A 17048-nucleotide genomic window follows, 5' to 3' on the forward strand; every position below is an offset into this window, starting at 1 on the left:
CATTTTACTAGAGTCTGGAGATAGAGTAATGACCAGTTGTGATCAGAAGGGGCTTCGGAAAGGAGGTTGCATTTACTTTCAGTTTTAAAGGAGCTGTATACGGGGCACCTGGGTGACTCAGTTAAGGATCAGACTTCAGCTCAGGTCATGACCTCGTAGTTCGTGAGTTCAAGCCCCGCATCAGGCTCAGTGCTGACAGCCCAGGGCCAGGAGCCTGCTTCGGATTCTGTGTCTCCCTCTCTCTGCCCGCCCCCCCCCCCCCCCCCCGCCAACTTGCGCTCTGTCTCTCTGTCTCTGTCTCTCTGTCTCTCTCTCAAAAATATAAAATAAAATAAAATAAAATAAAATAAAATAAAATAAAATAGCTGTACTCCCAGAGAAGACATATCAGTCTCCCTGGGGACTGCCCTCACACTCCTCCCTTCCTCCCTGTGGGAGAGCCTGCAGAACTCCCTGAACTGAGAATCGGCCTTAATTAATTACAGCTATTTCTGGGAGTGTATTAGATCGCCTAGGCTGTGCGGAGGCAGAAGTGTGCCTCAGAGGATTTCTCCAGGTGTGGTGGGGCAGATGTAGGGGGCAAAAACCCCAGGACAGTGACCAGGGCAGGCCGACTGGAGGGGTGGGGGGCACGTGGAAGGGAGCAGTGGGAGCATAAAATGCTGGAAAACTGGGTTGAGGCCATATTGCTAAGTCAAGCAATGTGAATTTAATGGTGTAGACACTGGCTTTGAGCAGGGGGTCAGACCTGATTGAGAGCTGGGCTTCCAAAGGCTTTGTCTGATAGTGCATGTAAGCCAGGGGGGGGGCTACAGGTGTCTGCGGTGGACTGGGTGTTAGGACCCCAGGGCCCAAATTTGGGTGATGGCAGTGGGGAATGGAGGGGGAAGGATCACACCCTTTGTTTGCATCCATTCATAAAATGTGTACTTGAGCACATATGAGGACCAGACATTGATGTTGCAAGAATGATACAAGATTCAATAACAAACATCATTGAAAGAACACCTCCGATGAGCCAGGCACCATGTACGTTCCCTGGGTAATCACAGTTAATCATCAGAATAGCTCCGTATGGATCCTCGGTCCCTTTTGCCACGAAATAGACTGAGGCCCCTCTACACCTGCTCTGCCACACCTGGAGATGACCGGAAAGAGGATGGGCATTTCGATTTGGAACTCGAGAGGGAAGCCAAGGTGTACTTTCCTCTTTGGGAGTCTGACTTTCCACGTCAGACTGAGGCAGGGAAAGAAAGCAGTGAACATGGCTCTGGAAATTTAAGGGCTACGTCATGAACTCTGGGGAACTGGACACGTGAGTGGCAGCAGCAGAACGGGATGCGTATGGGAGAACAGTCGGAAGAGACCATGACAGGAAGGCAAAGCAAAAAGAAGGCTCTGCCCAGAGGTTAGGTGACCAGGACTGAACAGTGACAAAGGGGGTTGACGTTGTAGGAGTCAAGAGCCAAATCAGGATGGACCGGTGGGGGCAGAAGCTCAGCTGAGTGGCCTGAGAATGAGTGGGGAGTGAGAAAGAAAGGCAGCAGGGCGCCTGGGTGGCTCAGTCGGTTAAGCGGCTGACTTCAGCTCAGGTCACGATCTCGCGGTCCATGAGTTCGAGCCCCGTGTCGGGCTCTGGGCTGATGGCTCAGAGCCTGCAGCCTGCTTCCGATTCTGTGTCTTCCTCTCTCTCTGCCCCTCCCCTGTTCATGCTCTGTGTCTCTCTGTCTCAAAAATAAATACAACGTTAAAAATTAAAAAAAAAAAAAAAAAGAGAAAGGCAGGAAGGAAGAGTGCTTTATTTTAATAAAACAATATAAAAAAATGTTTTAAGTAAACCCTATCCCCATCATGGGGCTTGAACTCATGACCCTGAGATCGGGAGTCGCGTGCTCTACTGACTGAGACAGCCAGGCACCCCTAAAATAATCTTTTTGGTTAAAATAATAATACAATCTCATTCTAGAAGGGCAGAAAATATGTTTAAAATATAAAAAAAGAAAACAAGGGGTACCCCATAAGTTCATCAGTCAACAGTCATCACTGGTAGCATCTTAGAGGTTTTTCTATGCATTTTTGTTTACAGAAATCGTATCAATTATATAAAATATATACACTTTGGCATCATGTTTCCCCCCTTTATATTGAAATGGAAATTCTACCCACAGTATTTGAGTGTTTGGGGCTGCAAGTATCTAAAAATAGAAACAGGGGCGCCTGGGTGGCGCAGTCGGTTAAGCGTCCGACTTCAGCCAGGTCACGATCTCGCGGTCCGTGAGTTCGAGCCCCGCGTCGGGCTCTGGGCTGATGGCTCGGAGCCTGGAGCCTGTTTCCGATTCTGTGTCTCCCTCTCTCTCTGCCCCTCCCCCGTTCATGCTCTGTCTCTCTCTGTCCCAAAAATAAATAAACGTTGAAAAAAAAATTTAAAAATAAATAAATAAATAAATAAATAATAAAAATAGAAACAAAAACAAAGGCTAAAAGTGGCTTAAACAATGAGGACAATTTTCTTTCACATAATGAGAAGTCCAAGGGCAAGGTAATCCAGACTGGTTAATACAGGGACTTGGTTATGTCTTCAAGGACACTGGTTCCATCCTCACTTGTGCTCTGCCATCTCCAGTGTATTGCAATACCCTCTTAGGCTCCTTCCTCAAAGTCCTAAAATTGGCAGCTGCCGTTCCAGGCATCACAGGCAGATGACAGCATCCTGGAGCCAAAGAAGCACACAGTCCTATTGTATCCCTTTTCAATCACAAGGAAAACCTTCCCTACAAGGCCTGCAGCCTATTTCCTGCCCCACCTCACAGCTTTGCAATGTGGAGCAATTGACTTGATCTCTCGGTGCCTCGATGTTCTTATCTGTGCAATGGGAATTATAGCTATTTGATTTATAGGGCTGTCGTGGGAGCTGAGAGTTTTCTGCATAAAGGCACTTAGAACAGTGCCTGGCATGTGATTTGTGCTATATAAATATTTGCTATTATTATCTAATGGCAAGAATTGCATCACATTCCTGGGTCTAACCAATTACATGGCGGGGCAGTGAGTGCACCAAGTGGCTTGGACCAATCAAGATCCACCCACTGGGGCTGTGAAGGGGCTCACTTGGAGGCTATGGCAGTTCATAAGAGAGCTAGCAAAATAGGGGTTAGCAAGGGAAATGGGGTAGGGGATGGAGAATGGGTATTAATCAACCAGCAGGATCTGCCACACATGTATTGATAAAAAAAAAAAAAAAACAGCACACATATGAATGGAAATTGCTTTCTAGAAAATTGTACCAATTAATAATCATCACAAGCAGCATATGAATACCCATCTTCCCATAGTCTGTAAAACCTTAGTCTTTATTTTATTAGTCTTATTCTTTTCCATTTGGATAGATGAAAATCATATCTCATTATTTAGCTGACATTTTCTGGATTTTTTTAATTTAAGAAATTTAATTTCACTATAGATGTTAAGAGTTTAAAATTTTTTCATGTATATTAGCCATTTATCCCTTTGTTAATTGGGCTCTTCAGGATTTCTAATTTATTAGAGTCCTTATATTTGAAACATCCTTATTTGGGCACCTGGGTGTCTCAGTCAGTTAAGCCTCTGACTTTTGGCTTTGGCTCTGGTCATGATCTCAGGGTTCATGGGATCAAGCCCTGTGTTGAGCTCCCTGCTGACAGTGTGGAGCCTGCTTGGGATTCTCTCTCTCTCTCTCTCTCTCTCTTTCTCTCTCTCTGCCCCTCTCCTGCTCATGTCCTCTCTCTCAAAAATAAATAAATAAACCTTAAAAAAAAATTAAAAAAAAATTTTTTTTCTTAACATTTATTTATTTTTGAGACACAGAGAGAGAGAAAGCATGAATGGGGGAGGGTCAGAGAGAGAGGGAGACACAGAATCTGAAACAGGCTCCAGGCTCTGAGCTGTCAGCACAGAGCCCGACGTGGGGTTCGAACTCATGGACCACAGATCATGACCTGAGCCGAAGTCAGACGCTTAACTGACTGAGCCACCCAGGCACCCCCCAAAAAAATATTTTTTAAAAAGGGTCTTTATTTATTTACTAAGTAGATTAACTCTGACAAATTTGGGGCAAATATTTTCTACGTTTTTTGTTTTTGGCTTTTTCTCTTGTTTGTGTGTATGTGCATGTTTTCTTTTAATATACAAAAGGTTTAAAAAATTTTAAGTAGCTGAAAGGGTAATTGTTTCCCTTGTTAGGTCTCTAGTTGCTTTTTCTCTGAGTTTAATGGTAATATATACCTATTAAAAAATTAGAAAAATGCTTCTATTGCTTTTAGCCCTAGAAAGTCTTCCACTATCCAGAGGTTGAACATGCATTTAATTTTCTTCTAATTTTGTATGTTTTATTTTAATGTTTATTTATTTTTGAGAGAGAGAGCACGAGAGCACTAGTGGGAGAGGGACAGAGAGAGAAGGAGACAGAAGATCTGAAGCAGGCTCTGTGCTGATGGCAGAGAGCCCAATGCGGGCTTGAACTCATGGACCATGAAATTATGACTTGAGCCAAAGGTGGCCGCTTAACTGACTGGACCACCCAGGCACCCCTAATTTTGTATGGTTTAATTTTATGTCCTTAACACTTTAATTCACTTGGAATTTATTTTGGTATACTCTGCCAGGCACAGGCCTAAAGTGCTCTTTTCCGAATAGCTAATCAGTTGTCCAAGCATCGTTTCCAGCACCATTAATAGCTAAACATTTTTGCTTCCCCTGTCTCCATCAGTGATTGTTGCAATAATGCTGCATAACAAGCAAATCTGAAACTGAGATGTATACAACAATAAGCATTATTCTCTCAGGCATCTGTGGGCAGGCTGAGTTTCAGCTGATCTAGGCTGAACTCTGCAGGGCTGGGCTGGCTTCTAAGCTGGAGTGGGGTCAAGTTGGCTTCATGTTTTTCATCCTCCTTAGACCAGCAAAGACCCGAGGGATGTTCTTACAGCAAAAGGCATGTATATGTATCCATATACAGAGACCGGGTTCAACCACAATTGCATGTTTAAGACCTCTGCTTATATCATGTCTGCTAACATTCCACTGACCAAAACAAATCACAAAACCAAGCCCAACATCAATGGCATGGGGGAGTCTATTTTGCCTTTATGGAAATGTGCATAGTCACATAACAAAGGATGTGTTTACGGGGAGAGATGAAGAATTTCAGAACCGAAGGAAAACAAAAAAAAGAAAGAAAGAATTGAGAACTGAAATACAATCTACCAAACCCATGGAGACTAACTTTCAGGAAAGTTGAGATAAAGGCAGAATAGAATCTAGAAAGGGACCCACAGTCAAGGGACGTTTGTAAGGCAGTGAGATACTCAACTTTGCTCATAGGGTGAGGAAAAGCAGCGGCCAGGAGGAGCACCAGTTGAAGATATGAACAAGGCTAATAGCATTTCCTCTAAAAATTCATATGGAAAAAGCAGAATTTGTAGATGGTGGGTGGGCACAGACCTTATCTCCTCTAAGGATATTGGCTGAAAGTAAAGGAAGTGGAGGTGTGCCTGAGATCTCCAATAGCAACTGGAGGTAATGAGAGGGCATCTCGGCAAAGTCAAAGCACTGTCAAGTATAGGTGTTAGGGGTCCCAGAGGGGTGTCGGGGGTCCCTGAATTGTAGAGGCTCTAATTCACATTGGATGGCCATCTTCTCCAGCTTTGTCCATGAGGTTTGAAAAGGTGAGTGACTGTGAGGTTGGTACAGGTAGGTCTCTGGAGATTGGTAGGCTAACGATGGAGGGACAAGGTGGGTGAGGAAGCTGACAGGTGGTGAGTGGTTCAAGGGACTGAATCCAAGTTCTCACTGGGAGGGAAGAAATGTGGGCAGGAGGGACTGAGGGGCTGGGAGAAAGCACATGGTTTTAGGGGTTAGAGATAAAGGAGTACAGGTCGTGGGGCTGAGGGGTCAGAGGGAAGGACACTGGAGTTGAAGTTTTCAGGGTAGAGAAGTTTGGAGGGTGTGACCACGTGAGTAGGCTACTGAATTGCACCGAAGGCCTTGGAGTTGAGGTCAGGAAGTGAGGCCAAGGCAGCGTTCAGTGTTACCTATGCAAAATGCAGATTCCTGGGCCCCGGCCAGACCTACCTAGTTGGAATCTTTGTGGGAGAGGCCCAGGATTCTGTATTTTAACAGGCTCCCCGAGTAGTTCTTAGATTCCCTAAAGTTTGAGAACTGCTGAGCTGCAAGTTTCAGTGAGCCATGATTGTTGCAATTCCCTGATGGCAGGAAGTAGACAGGAAAACCAAAACAGGTGTCTAACTCCTCAGAGTCTGGGCTGGGTCAGTGGTCGGACTGATGAGGAAGAGTGGAGAGAAGCTTTCAAATGAGGCAGGAGGGGCAATGATCTTGACCTGGAACGGCACATGACAAATGTGGGAGGCTGAAGGTTTCTCCTCCAGAAGGCAGGGCAGCAGGAGGGAGGAAGGGAATAGAAGAGAGGGGTCATGGTCCGTCAGGACAGGGCAGGCTGTGAGGAGGCAGATGTCAGAGGCATTGTTGCTATGCAAACCACGGTTGCAGGGTGTATGGCACACGCCTTGGAGGGAGGTCCACAATGGGAAGGTGAGCTCGGCGTGGGGGCAGCAGATGAGGGTACAGACTGATGTGAATGGGGCTGGGCTGCGTGGGGGCCAGATTATGCTAGCCACCACTGCTGCATCTGGCGAATTTTTCTACACTGAACTCACTGTTCCACCCTGGTCCAACAAGATGTCTCTTTTCTCTAATATTCAAACAGTTCTTCCATATCAGCTCCTTCATGATCGCTCATTGTCACTGGCATTGCCATCATCATCATCATCATCATCACCATCAATACCATGATCTCCTGAATGCCAGCCAAGCACCCGGCATTAAGCTTGAGCCATGATACGAGATGAAGGCAGGCTCTCAATCCTAATGGAAGGTCCCAGGCCAGTTGGGAAGACAGGATTCAGACACCCTGGACAGACGACCTGAGATGGCAAGTGGATAAGGGGCAGATTCCAGAACCCGTGGCCCACCCCAGGAACCTGGAAGGAGGCTTACTCTTTGGGAGTTGAGCTCTAAAACCATCACATCACAGGCCAGAATGGCACGGCTTCTGGCCACCTGACTCAGGTCATTAAGTGAGTCTCTCCTAGGAGAGTCACAGAAGCAAACCTTAGCCTTGCCAGCGCACCCCAGGCTGCTCAAGGGAGGAGGTCATGGGAAAAGAGGAGTTCCTCAGACTTGGCTCTTCTGCAGCCTGCCCTAATGGTATGAAACATGGGCAGTCACCAGGCTGGGTCTGACTCCCTGTTCACCAGCTTTCCTCCTGCGTAGGGCATGGCTTCTGCACAGCCGTCCTGCATGGACGGAACCTATGCTCAGAACTCCAGTCTTGCAACAGTCACGGCACTCAGTGGCAATAACCAAATTATCATTCATTCATTCTTTGTTTCTATCATTCGCTCACTCGTTCAACAGACACTGAACTGGACACCTGCTCTGAGCCAGGCATTGTGCACACCGCCGGGAATACAGTGGTGCAAAGACAGACAGATCCTTCCCTGACTTCATGGGCCTCACATTCCATGTAGCAGAAATGGAATGTAGCAGGGTGGCAGACAAGAATCACAAAATCATGTCATGTTGTGCAAAGTGTGACAAAGGAAGTGAGCAGAGCAGTATAATCGAGAGTGATGGGGTGGGCAACGAAGGCCTCTCAGAGGGTAACGTTTTTTCTTTAATTTGACATATAACCTAAATTTGGTAAATGCACGCATTTTTAGGGCACGGTCTGGTGAATTTTCACATTTGCATATGCAAGGATTTCTCAGTGTCTGTACTATTGACATTTGGGGCTGGATAAATCTTTGTTGTGGGAGCCGTCCTGTTCATCACAGGATGTTTCAGCAGTATCCCTGGCCCCTACTTACCAGATGGCGGTAGCACGCCTCCCTCTCCCTTTTGTGACAATCAGAAATGTCTCCAGACTTTGCTAAATGTCTTCCGGGAGGCAATTTCACCCCTATGGGGAGCTCCTGGTATAAGCCATGCAGTCACCAGTCAGCTCAAGATACAGGCTATTTCCATCCCATAGGGGTTGGCATTTGAGCTGCGACCCAATGGATGAGAAGCTGCTACCTATTCAAAGAACTGAGGGAAGAGTGTTCCAAGAGGGAGCATGAGCAAAGGCCCTGCGGTGAGGATGACCTTGCACATTTGAAGAACAGTGTGCCTGGTCTGTAGAAACAAGGGTAAGAATGACATCTGAGAAGGTGGAAGAGACAGGCTTGGTCCCATCAAGCAGGAGCCTTGGAGTTGGCCATTTCACTTGACCTTAGCCAAAAGGCCAAGAAGCGATGGAGTCAGCCATTTCAAAGAACATTTGTGTGAGGCACTTGGGTGGCTCAATCTGTTAAGCATCCAACTCTTATTTTGACTCAGGTCATGATCCCACAGTTGTGGGATTGAGCCCTCCATTCTGGGAGTGGAGCCCTCTGCCCCTCCCCCACTTGCTCGTGGTCTCTCTCTCTCTCTCTCTCTCTCTCTCTCTCTGTTTCTGTCTCCAAAAGAACATTTGTGAGTATTTGGTATGTGTCTGGTACCACCCCAGACACTGGAGATTCACATCAAAGATGAATAAATTAAACCTTAGTCCCTACTCTTCAGGAAGACAGTAAAGTCTTCAAGACTCTAGAGTCTGAGATAGACACGTACAAAAAAATATACAGCATGAGGTATTGCATTGAAAGATAGCATTATGTACAAGACCTAGTGGCACAAGGGGGGACATGCATAAGCCCATGCTGGAGTGGGAGGGTTCGAGAAGAGCTTTCTTTTTCTTTTTCTTTTTTTTTTAATGTATGCTTATTTTGAGAAAGAGCCAGCGCGTGTGCAAGCAGGGGAGGGGCAGAGAGAGAGAGAGAGGGAGACAAAGAATCCCAAGCAGGCTCCTTGCTGTCAGTACAGAGCCCGACTCAGGACTCGAACACACAAACCGTGAGATCATGACCTGCGTCGAAATCAAGAGTCAGACGCTCAACCAACCCAGCTACCCCCCAGGTGCCCTGAGAAAAGCTTTCTTGAAGAGAGCACATCTGATCTGAGTCTTTGGGGAACGAAGGATGAATGACACTCCAGGCAGAAGGCACAGCATGTACAAAGTCACAAGGGTGTGAAGCAATGTGATGGGTTCAGGGACACACAAGCAGTTGGGTATCATAAGGTATAAAGTGCAGGAGGGGGTAAATAATGAGGCATCAGTCTGGCTGGGACAGAAGATTCTCATGGGAGAGGAGATGAAACTAAAACAGATTCTGGGGTACCTGCCTGGCTCAGTCAGTGGAGCATGAGACGCTTGATCTTGGGGTCATACATTCGAGCTCCACGTTGTGTGCAGAGATTACTTAAAAAATAAAATCTTTAAAGCAGACTTGGAGCAGATGTTGGAAGTCTTCCAGAGCAGTCTAGGGAAGGAGAAGAGGGCTTCCTGAGCCTACGTGAGTCCCCTAAAACACCCACTCTCACCCCTTATCCCTACCCGTCCTGGCTTCATGTATTTCATAAAATGTATCTTGGGTGATTATCTGTCATCTTGTCAATGTGTGTGTGGCTGAAGATTTGGGACTCAATCATTCATGCCTGAGCCTGCATTTCCTGTTTCAGATGACAGAGACTGTGTTTTGATTTCTCAATGTAATGCCTGGCACAGCCTTACCAGAAAGGTGTGTTCATGATGGCTTTTGATGAGGTTTCATAATTCTTCCCTTTACGTGTAGAGACACAGATTTAGAGACACACAAAGTCCCTTGGCCTAGAAGGGCTTTCTGCAAAGTAGCCTGTCAGTCTTCTCTCCCCTCCGCCTCTAGCATGGCACTCATAGGTGGGAAGCTAACGGCAGGGGCTTAATTCCATTCTATCTGATATCTATATCTATATCTATATATCTATATCTATATCTATATCTGTATCTATATCTTTATCTATATCTATATCTATACACTTTTTTTTTTTTTTCCTGACAGCCCTTGGTGGCCAGGCATGGAGAAGGAGCTGAATTGCTGGGCAAGGGGACAGGGAGGGAGCAGGCCATAGGCTCTGTTGCATCTACATAAGAGATGCATCCACATAAGAGAAAGTCCATGTCTGGGGTTTCTGAATGAAACCAGGATTAGGCGTTAGGATTACACTCCAGTCTGGGGATAAATCAACCCATCTCTTGGCTTTTTTGAAGGGTGGGGATGAGGCCTCCAACTCATTGCTCGTATTGATCCTACACTTCCATGCTCTCCACACTGGGGCCCCAGCCTTTAGATCCAGCTGTCTAATCAGAGTCCATGAGAAGGAGAGTACATGGGCCAGTTTATCCAGCCTCTCAGGCCAGAGCACAGGCAGCAGGGAAGAAAACAGGAGCACTGCCTCCCCTGCTACCCTCCCCAACCATCTCCCAGCAGGACAGAGAGCTTACTGGACTGTTGACAGCATTTCCTTCCCTTGTTCTGGGCCAGGGCCAGGGCTGGAGCCAGAAGGTTTGCCCAAATTTGTAGGTGTCACCGCACCTGCCCTCTACTTCCCTCCCACCGACCTCAACAACTTCTGGAATCCATCAGGAAGGCAGCAATGCAGGGAGTGGGAGGCAGGGGGCAGGGGGAATGATGTGGAAATCCCACTGGGCTTGGGGGGCAGGATACCAGGGTCCTAGTCCTGTCTCTGCCACCTATTGTTGCATAATCCTGGTTGAGTCACACCCTCTGAGCCTCTGTGACCTTTTATCCTTCAGGGCATGGTTTACATGTCACCTGCTTAGGGAGGCCCTCTGCCATCTAAATTGGTCCTCTCTGTCCTTCATATCGTTGCCCCCTATGCTCACTCCCTTTCTAACAGCACACTTTGTAATCACACACAAGTATGTATGTATGTATGTATGTATGTATGTATGTATGTGTGTATATAAACATAAATAAATGCATGTGCAATTATATTTATTTGCTTATTTGGTTTGTTTCCTTGCCAGCAGATTCTAGGTTGTAGGCTCCGGGAATGTAGAGGCTGTGTGTCTTTGACCCTTGCACTCTCAGAGTCCAGCATAGTGCTTGGCACATAGGAGGCCAGAGAATGCTAATTTAATGAATGAATAAATGAATGCATGGCAGTTGGCCCAAGTGATCTTCCAGGTTCGCTGAAAAAGTTTGTCTAAGGTTTCCCGCCAAGAGGACCATTCCAGGGACTCTCCCAGAGTCCCCTGTTGGGGGAAGGTGGGAGGAAAGCCGGGCGGGGGTGGGGGGTGGGGGGACCTTCGAGCTTCGGTCCCCTCCTAGGCCACTGGAGATCTTGGACCCGGATTCGCGCAGGTCCGAAGCCCACACCGGCCCCGCCTCCCGGTCGGCCAGAGGGGGCGGGGCCAGGCCGCCACCAGCCGGGTGGCATTCGGGGCTTGCGCCCCACCGACGGTGGCGAGGGGGCGGGTTCGAACGCGAGTCGCCGGGCGGGGCGGGGCCAGAATGCCCCCCACGGCCCCCAGCCCGGCAGTGCAGGCGGCGGGGCCCCATCCCAGACTGGTTCCTGCCAAGGGGCCAGGGCAGAGCCGTCGCCTAGCAACGCCCCGCCCCGCCCGCCCCCGATCCGCCGCGGGCGCCTGCCCCCAGCATGGCCTGGCCAGGCTGGTCCGCGCCGTGGCTGTGGGTCGCCGGCTGCGGGCTGCTGCTCCTCGTTCTGGTCCTGCTCGCGAGCCCCCGCAGCTGCCGAGCGCGGCGGACCCTCCGCAGCCTGCTCATGGCGCGCAGCAAGCGGCTGCTCTTCCGAATCGGGTTAGTGTCGGGCTCCGGCGGGATGCGGGGCTTGGGAAGGCGGGCGCGGGGGGAAAGGGGACTGAGAGGCGGGGGCCGGGGGAAGGACTTGAGGGTTCGGGTGGGGAGGGGGCTGGGGGATCCAGAGCCAGAGAAGGGCGATCGAAGAGGCGGGCTAGAGAAACCACTGATTTAGGGGGACTGAGGAAGAGAAGGAGTTGAGGGGGGCTGGAAAAATGGGATGCGTTGGGGAAGGATTGGAGCGGCAGACTAGGATGGCCAGGGAAAGGCGGTATGAGAGGACAGCTGAAGAAAAGAGCCAGATGAGGGGCTGGCGACAAGGGAACTGGAAAAAGAGGGCAGGTGCAGAACAGAAGGAATGCCTCAGACCATCAGAGTGTCACTGGGAACGGCGGGCTCCTTCCATGTGTCCCTGTCCTTCTCCCCATCACCCAGCTCCCCACCACACAGTGTAAGCGCTTCTGTCTCAAGCTAGAGTCCCAGCTGTGTAGGGACTCTGTCTCTTTCCTTCTATTCCCGGACCCTGGCCCGTGTCCAAAGCCCCAGGCTGTGAAACCCGACTCTACTCACTCAGATCTGTCGAGGTTCACTGACCTCCAATGACTTTTTCCTGTCAGACCCCCTTTCCTGAGTCCTCACTCTTTCCTTCCCCCTACTTTTACCCTTTCCTGGGCCAGACCAGGGCGGTAACCAGCTCTGATCTGCCATGGAGACACTAAGAGCCTGGGAAAAAACCACAAGAAGCCTTCCTAGGGCCCCAAGAAGGCTTCTTAGGGCCCCTAATCCGTACCCACAGCCAGCAGGGCAAGGGGGCAGGACTTCAAGCTTGAGGGCAGCTCTGATGGGGACAGGAACTGTGGGAGCCCTGGCCACTGGCCAGGTTTGGGGGAGGGCCCAAGCCCGGGAATTTCCTGAGCTTCAGAGAGGACATTGTATGATTATCCCTCCTCCCCAGACCACCCCAGGTCTTCCAAAAAGCTTCAGCCCTAGGATTCTACTCAAACTCAGTCTAAGGAGTAGAGATCTAAAGGCCTGGTGGGGGGAAAACCAGAAAAACATGGGGGGAGAGAGAATCGTGGGTGCCTTTGGGGCATTCACATCTCTAATGGCCCAAACATTGGTCATATTCTTTTTTTTTTTTTTTCTTTTTAAAGCTATTTATTTATTTATTTATTTTTGAGTAATCTCTAAACCCAACATGGAGCTCGGGGCTCAAACTCACAGCCCCAAGATCAAGAGTCACATGCTCTAACACTGAGCCAGCCAGGCACCCAACATTGGTCACATTCTTGATCATGCTCCAACCGAGTCACCATTGCTCTGCAAATAGTGTTAAAATAATGAGCTTTACAAGCATTTAAATAATTTCATATCTGGGACCCACAAAATTTCTAGGAATTGTACAGCTCTATTTGGGGAAGGATTTTTAAAATTTACTTCTGGCTTTCAAAATCGGTAATGCTGAAGTCATACAAACAGCCTGAGGAAGTGGAAAATAGATGTTTCCACAAAGAACTGGAATCAGAAGTCCTGAAATAAGAATTCCCAAGATTGCTGTCCCAGAATCCTGAGGTCTTGGATATTCGTAGAACTTAGGACCTGGGAGTTTCCAAATCCCAAAACTTGGAATTCTCGGAGAACTTCTTTGGAATTCAGTATTCCTGTTGGGCTTTCCTGTGTCTGGATTTCACCATTGCCTTGGGATCACCTCCCAAAATTTGCAGAGCAGAAGGGCGTGCCTGGAATCGGAATTCCAGACCCTGCCCCTCCATGGTCTGGGAAACAATTAGTCCAGTCCCTTGGGGGAGAGGCCGCTTGCTGCTGGGAGGGACAGGGGGTGTTAGCAGGAAATGGTCTGGGGGAAATGGGCAGGTGTTGCTGCTGTGGGGTTGCCTCCAGGAAGGAGGGGGGGGGGGGGGGCGACGGGACAGGCCGTGATGGGAAGGGGCAGAGTTCACGGGCACACTCCACCCTAAATGTGTGGCTGAGAGGAACACAAATAGAAGGTTCCATTGGGGGCTGGAAAGCAGGTGATGGAAATACTAAGAGAAGAGTAATTATTATCATTAATAACAGTAATCACTGGTGTTTGACAATTTTATAAAGGGGTTTCCTCAAACATAACCACAGCTGCCTTGGGATGGGGATGACTGGGTACCGCGGAGGGTAGATCCAGGCTAACCTGAGATAGACACACACATTCGAGACTCTGCAGGGCATGGGAGACAGTGAAGCACATGATATGCGGGTTCAACAAATCTGCTTTTGAATCCTAGGTTTGTTGCTTAGTAACCATGGGGCCCTGGACAGATAGCTCAGCCTCTCTATGCCTCAGTTGTTGGCTTCTGTAAAATGCGCCTGGTGATAGTACCTACCTTGTGGGGATCCTTTGAGGATCAAGTGAAATTGTGCATATTAAGTGCAAAAGGTCTGGCTCATAGTAAGTGCTTGGGAAATGTTAGCATTCGCTCATTCTGTAGCATGGAGAATGGATGTGAAGGTGGCACCAGCTAGGATCTTTCTGGAGCTTTCTTCCTTACTTCTCCTGTTTTCCAAGCCTATCCTGTCCACCCACCCCTCAGGAAATCCCACATCCCTTTATTCATTCATTGAACTCCTAACTCTTCTGGGTTGGGATTGTGGGATCACAGATATGAACAGAGTCTGGTTGCTGCTTTGCAGGAATAAGGGAAAGGAACATGTGAAAGGGACCCAATCTGGGGCAGGAGACAGGGCATGACAAGTTCCCCAGGGAGTGGCAGGGTATGCCTACGGAGGCTGGGGTCAAGGGTGTGGGACTCTCCTATGTGTGCCACCTACTTCGTGCCTCAGTTTCCCTTTTGCCCCTTTGCCTTCTCAGTGGTAGTTGAGGGGGGTGTTGCAGAATGGGGCCCTGAGCAGAGCCTCAGGGGGCAGGGGTGAGTGGGGAGCAAGGCTGGGCTCATCCAGGGCTGGGAATGTCTCACAGAACTGAGAAAGTAGATGGTAGCCAGCCTTTGGGGATAGACAGTCCTAGGTGGCAAAGCCCTTCTACCCTCCCTGACCAAACCCCCTCTTCATTCCTAGGCATAGAGGGTCTTTCTTGACTCTCCCAACCTAAGTAAGACCAACTGGCCCTGGGACAAACCTTGCTTGCTCCACTTCTGCAAGAGGAACGCCCTCCTCTGGGGCCAGTAAGGTCCACTGACTTGATTTCAAGGAGTGGCAAGAATCCTGGGCTGATGATTCTTGAGTAAATGACCCACCTGCTTGTGACCTGAATGAAGGCTGGGGTAGAGGCAGTGGGCTGGGCCAGCCCCTGCATGAGGGGAGCAGAGGGTCCTTTTCCTTTCTGCAGGCCTTTGGGACCCTGGGGAGCTACAGCTCCAGCATCCACAGTGGCCTCTTTGCTGCAGGGTAGTTTCCAAAGCATGGCCCTGAGTGAGTGTTTCCTTCCCCAAGGCACAATGCCTCCAGAATGGAGTCCACACCCCTCACCCAGGCCTTTGGGACCCTGGTACACCCCCTCCACACCTGGCCCAGTGCCATCTTCCCCAAGCCCTGAGCTCTTTCTATACTTCTGTCTGGGCCTATCAGACCTTCCTTCCTCCCTACATCTCTACCTGTCGAGTTTTGTTGCATCCTCAAAGCTCACCTTCAAAATATACCCAGGGGTGCCTGGCTGGCTCAGTCAGTAGAGCATATGACTCTTGATCTTGGGGTCTTGAGTTGAAGCCCCATGTTGAGTGTAGAGTTTAGCTTAAAAAAAAAAAAAAAAAAAATATACCAAAACTCGAAAAACCTTTACCCCCTTTCCCTGTTTCCCCCCCGGGCCAACCCACAGTCTCTTCCCAGGCCTCCTCCATTGACTCCTTCCTTTGGCATCTGTACCCCCAAAGTATTCTCAGCACGGCAATTGGAACAAAACCGTTAAGATTTACGTTAGAAATGTGCCGCTTCTCTGCTCAGATCCCTCCAGAATGGCTTAAAGGCCCTCTGAGAGCAGCCCATCCCCCACCTCACCTGGTATGCTGTTCACCTTGCTCATTCTGCCCAGTCGGCCACTTCACTCTTCCCGGAACACTCCAAGACAGGGTTACCTCTGCGCCCTGCCACTGCTGTTCTCTCTCACTAGAACCTTCTTCCCCCTGATGGCCACATGGTTTGCTGCCCCACTCCCTTCAGCTCTCTGCCCAAACTTCACCTTACTGGGGAGTCCTGCCCTGACCATCCCCTGTAAAAATAGCAGCACTCACTCCCCTGTACTCTATCCCCTCTGCCCTGCTTTATTGTTCTCCATAGTACATATCACCATATGACATCCTATATATTGACATGTCTATTTGTTTATTGGTTTTCTCCCCCAACCAGAATATGAGCCACACAAGGGAAGAATCTCCTTTCACTCCTGTATCTCAGCTCCCAGAACAGTGCCTGGCACAGAGGTGGCCCTTGTTACAAGTTTTTGGAATGAATGAAAAGCTTGGCCCCGGTGCCATCTTTTCCATGAAGCCTGCCCTTGCTCCCCAGTCAAAATTCATCTCTGCCTCTGTCGTGACCCTTGGCACTGGCATCCCCCTTAAAGCTTTCATTACACACTCTTGCTTGTTCCTGCATTAGGTGTTCCCAGATCTGATTCCCGCACTGGACTCCAAGCCCAGGGAGCAGGACTGAATCAAGAGGGCCTGGCATTGGGATGAGGGAGAGCAGGGGAAAGCTGAAACAGACCAGAATCCAAATCACACAAAACCCAGGGTTCTTGGCAGGGATTATAGGCAGGGAGACATGGCCAAGAGGCCTCCAGCAATGGCTGTGCCTCTGGTCCTCCCTCAGAGCCCTCAGCAGTGACTTCTCCTCCCTCTGGGGGGTATGGATGGAGTCCTGAGAGGGCTGTGAAGGCTGCAGAAGCCCAACCCGGGACAGGCATAGAGACTGGAGATAGGCCCCGTGGTCTCCCAGGCAGGCTTGTTTTTTGTTTGTTTGTTTTTTTAAGTTTATGTATTTATTATTGAAAGAGAGAGTGCACAAGGTGGGGAAAGGCAGAGAGAGAGAGAGAGAGAGAGAGAGAGAGAGAGAGAGAATCCAAAGCAAGCTCCAGGCTCTGAGCTGTCAGCATAGAGCCCGATGCGGGGTTCGAACCCGTAAACTGTGAGATCACGACCTGAGCCGGTCAAATGCTTAACTGACTGAGCCACCCAGGCGCCCCAGGGCAGGCCTGTTTTGACCATGTGCAGGTACTGCCCCTCTCCTGGGCATGGAGAAGTCTCCCCCCCC

General features: G+C 49.2%; 1 protein-coding gene across 6 annotated transcripts in view; it reads left to right on the top strand.

Moving 5' to 3' along the window:
* The window catches only part of PNKD (PNKD metallo-beta-lactamase domain containing), a 60634-nt gene that overhangs the window by 28997 nt on the left and 14589 nt on the right, over positions 1-17048 (top strand). The window contains exon 1 of one of the 6 annotated variants that reach the window (XM_040476229.1): positions 11595-11795. The exons of 4 other annotated variants lie outside the window; for them this stretch is intronic. In XM_040476229.1, coding sequence (XP_040332163.1) covers positions 11635-11795 — 161 coding nt within the window. In that variant the 5' untranslated portion in view covers positions 11595-11634. Of the gene's footprint in view, positions 1-11594; positions 11796-17048 lie in introns of those variants that run through there. One more of the 6 variants, XM_040476230.1, reaches the window with a different exon arrangement.

This window comes from Herpailurus yagouaroundi, unplaced genomic scaffold (genome assembly GCF_014898765.1).
Source record: "Herpailurus yagouaroundi ecotype Mexico unplaced genomic scaffold, PumYag 140, whole genome shotgun sequence".
Lineage (NCBI taxonomy): Eukaryota > Metazoa > Chordata > Mammalia > Carnivora > Felidae > Herpailurus > Herpailurus yagouaroundi.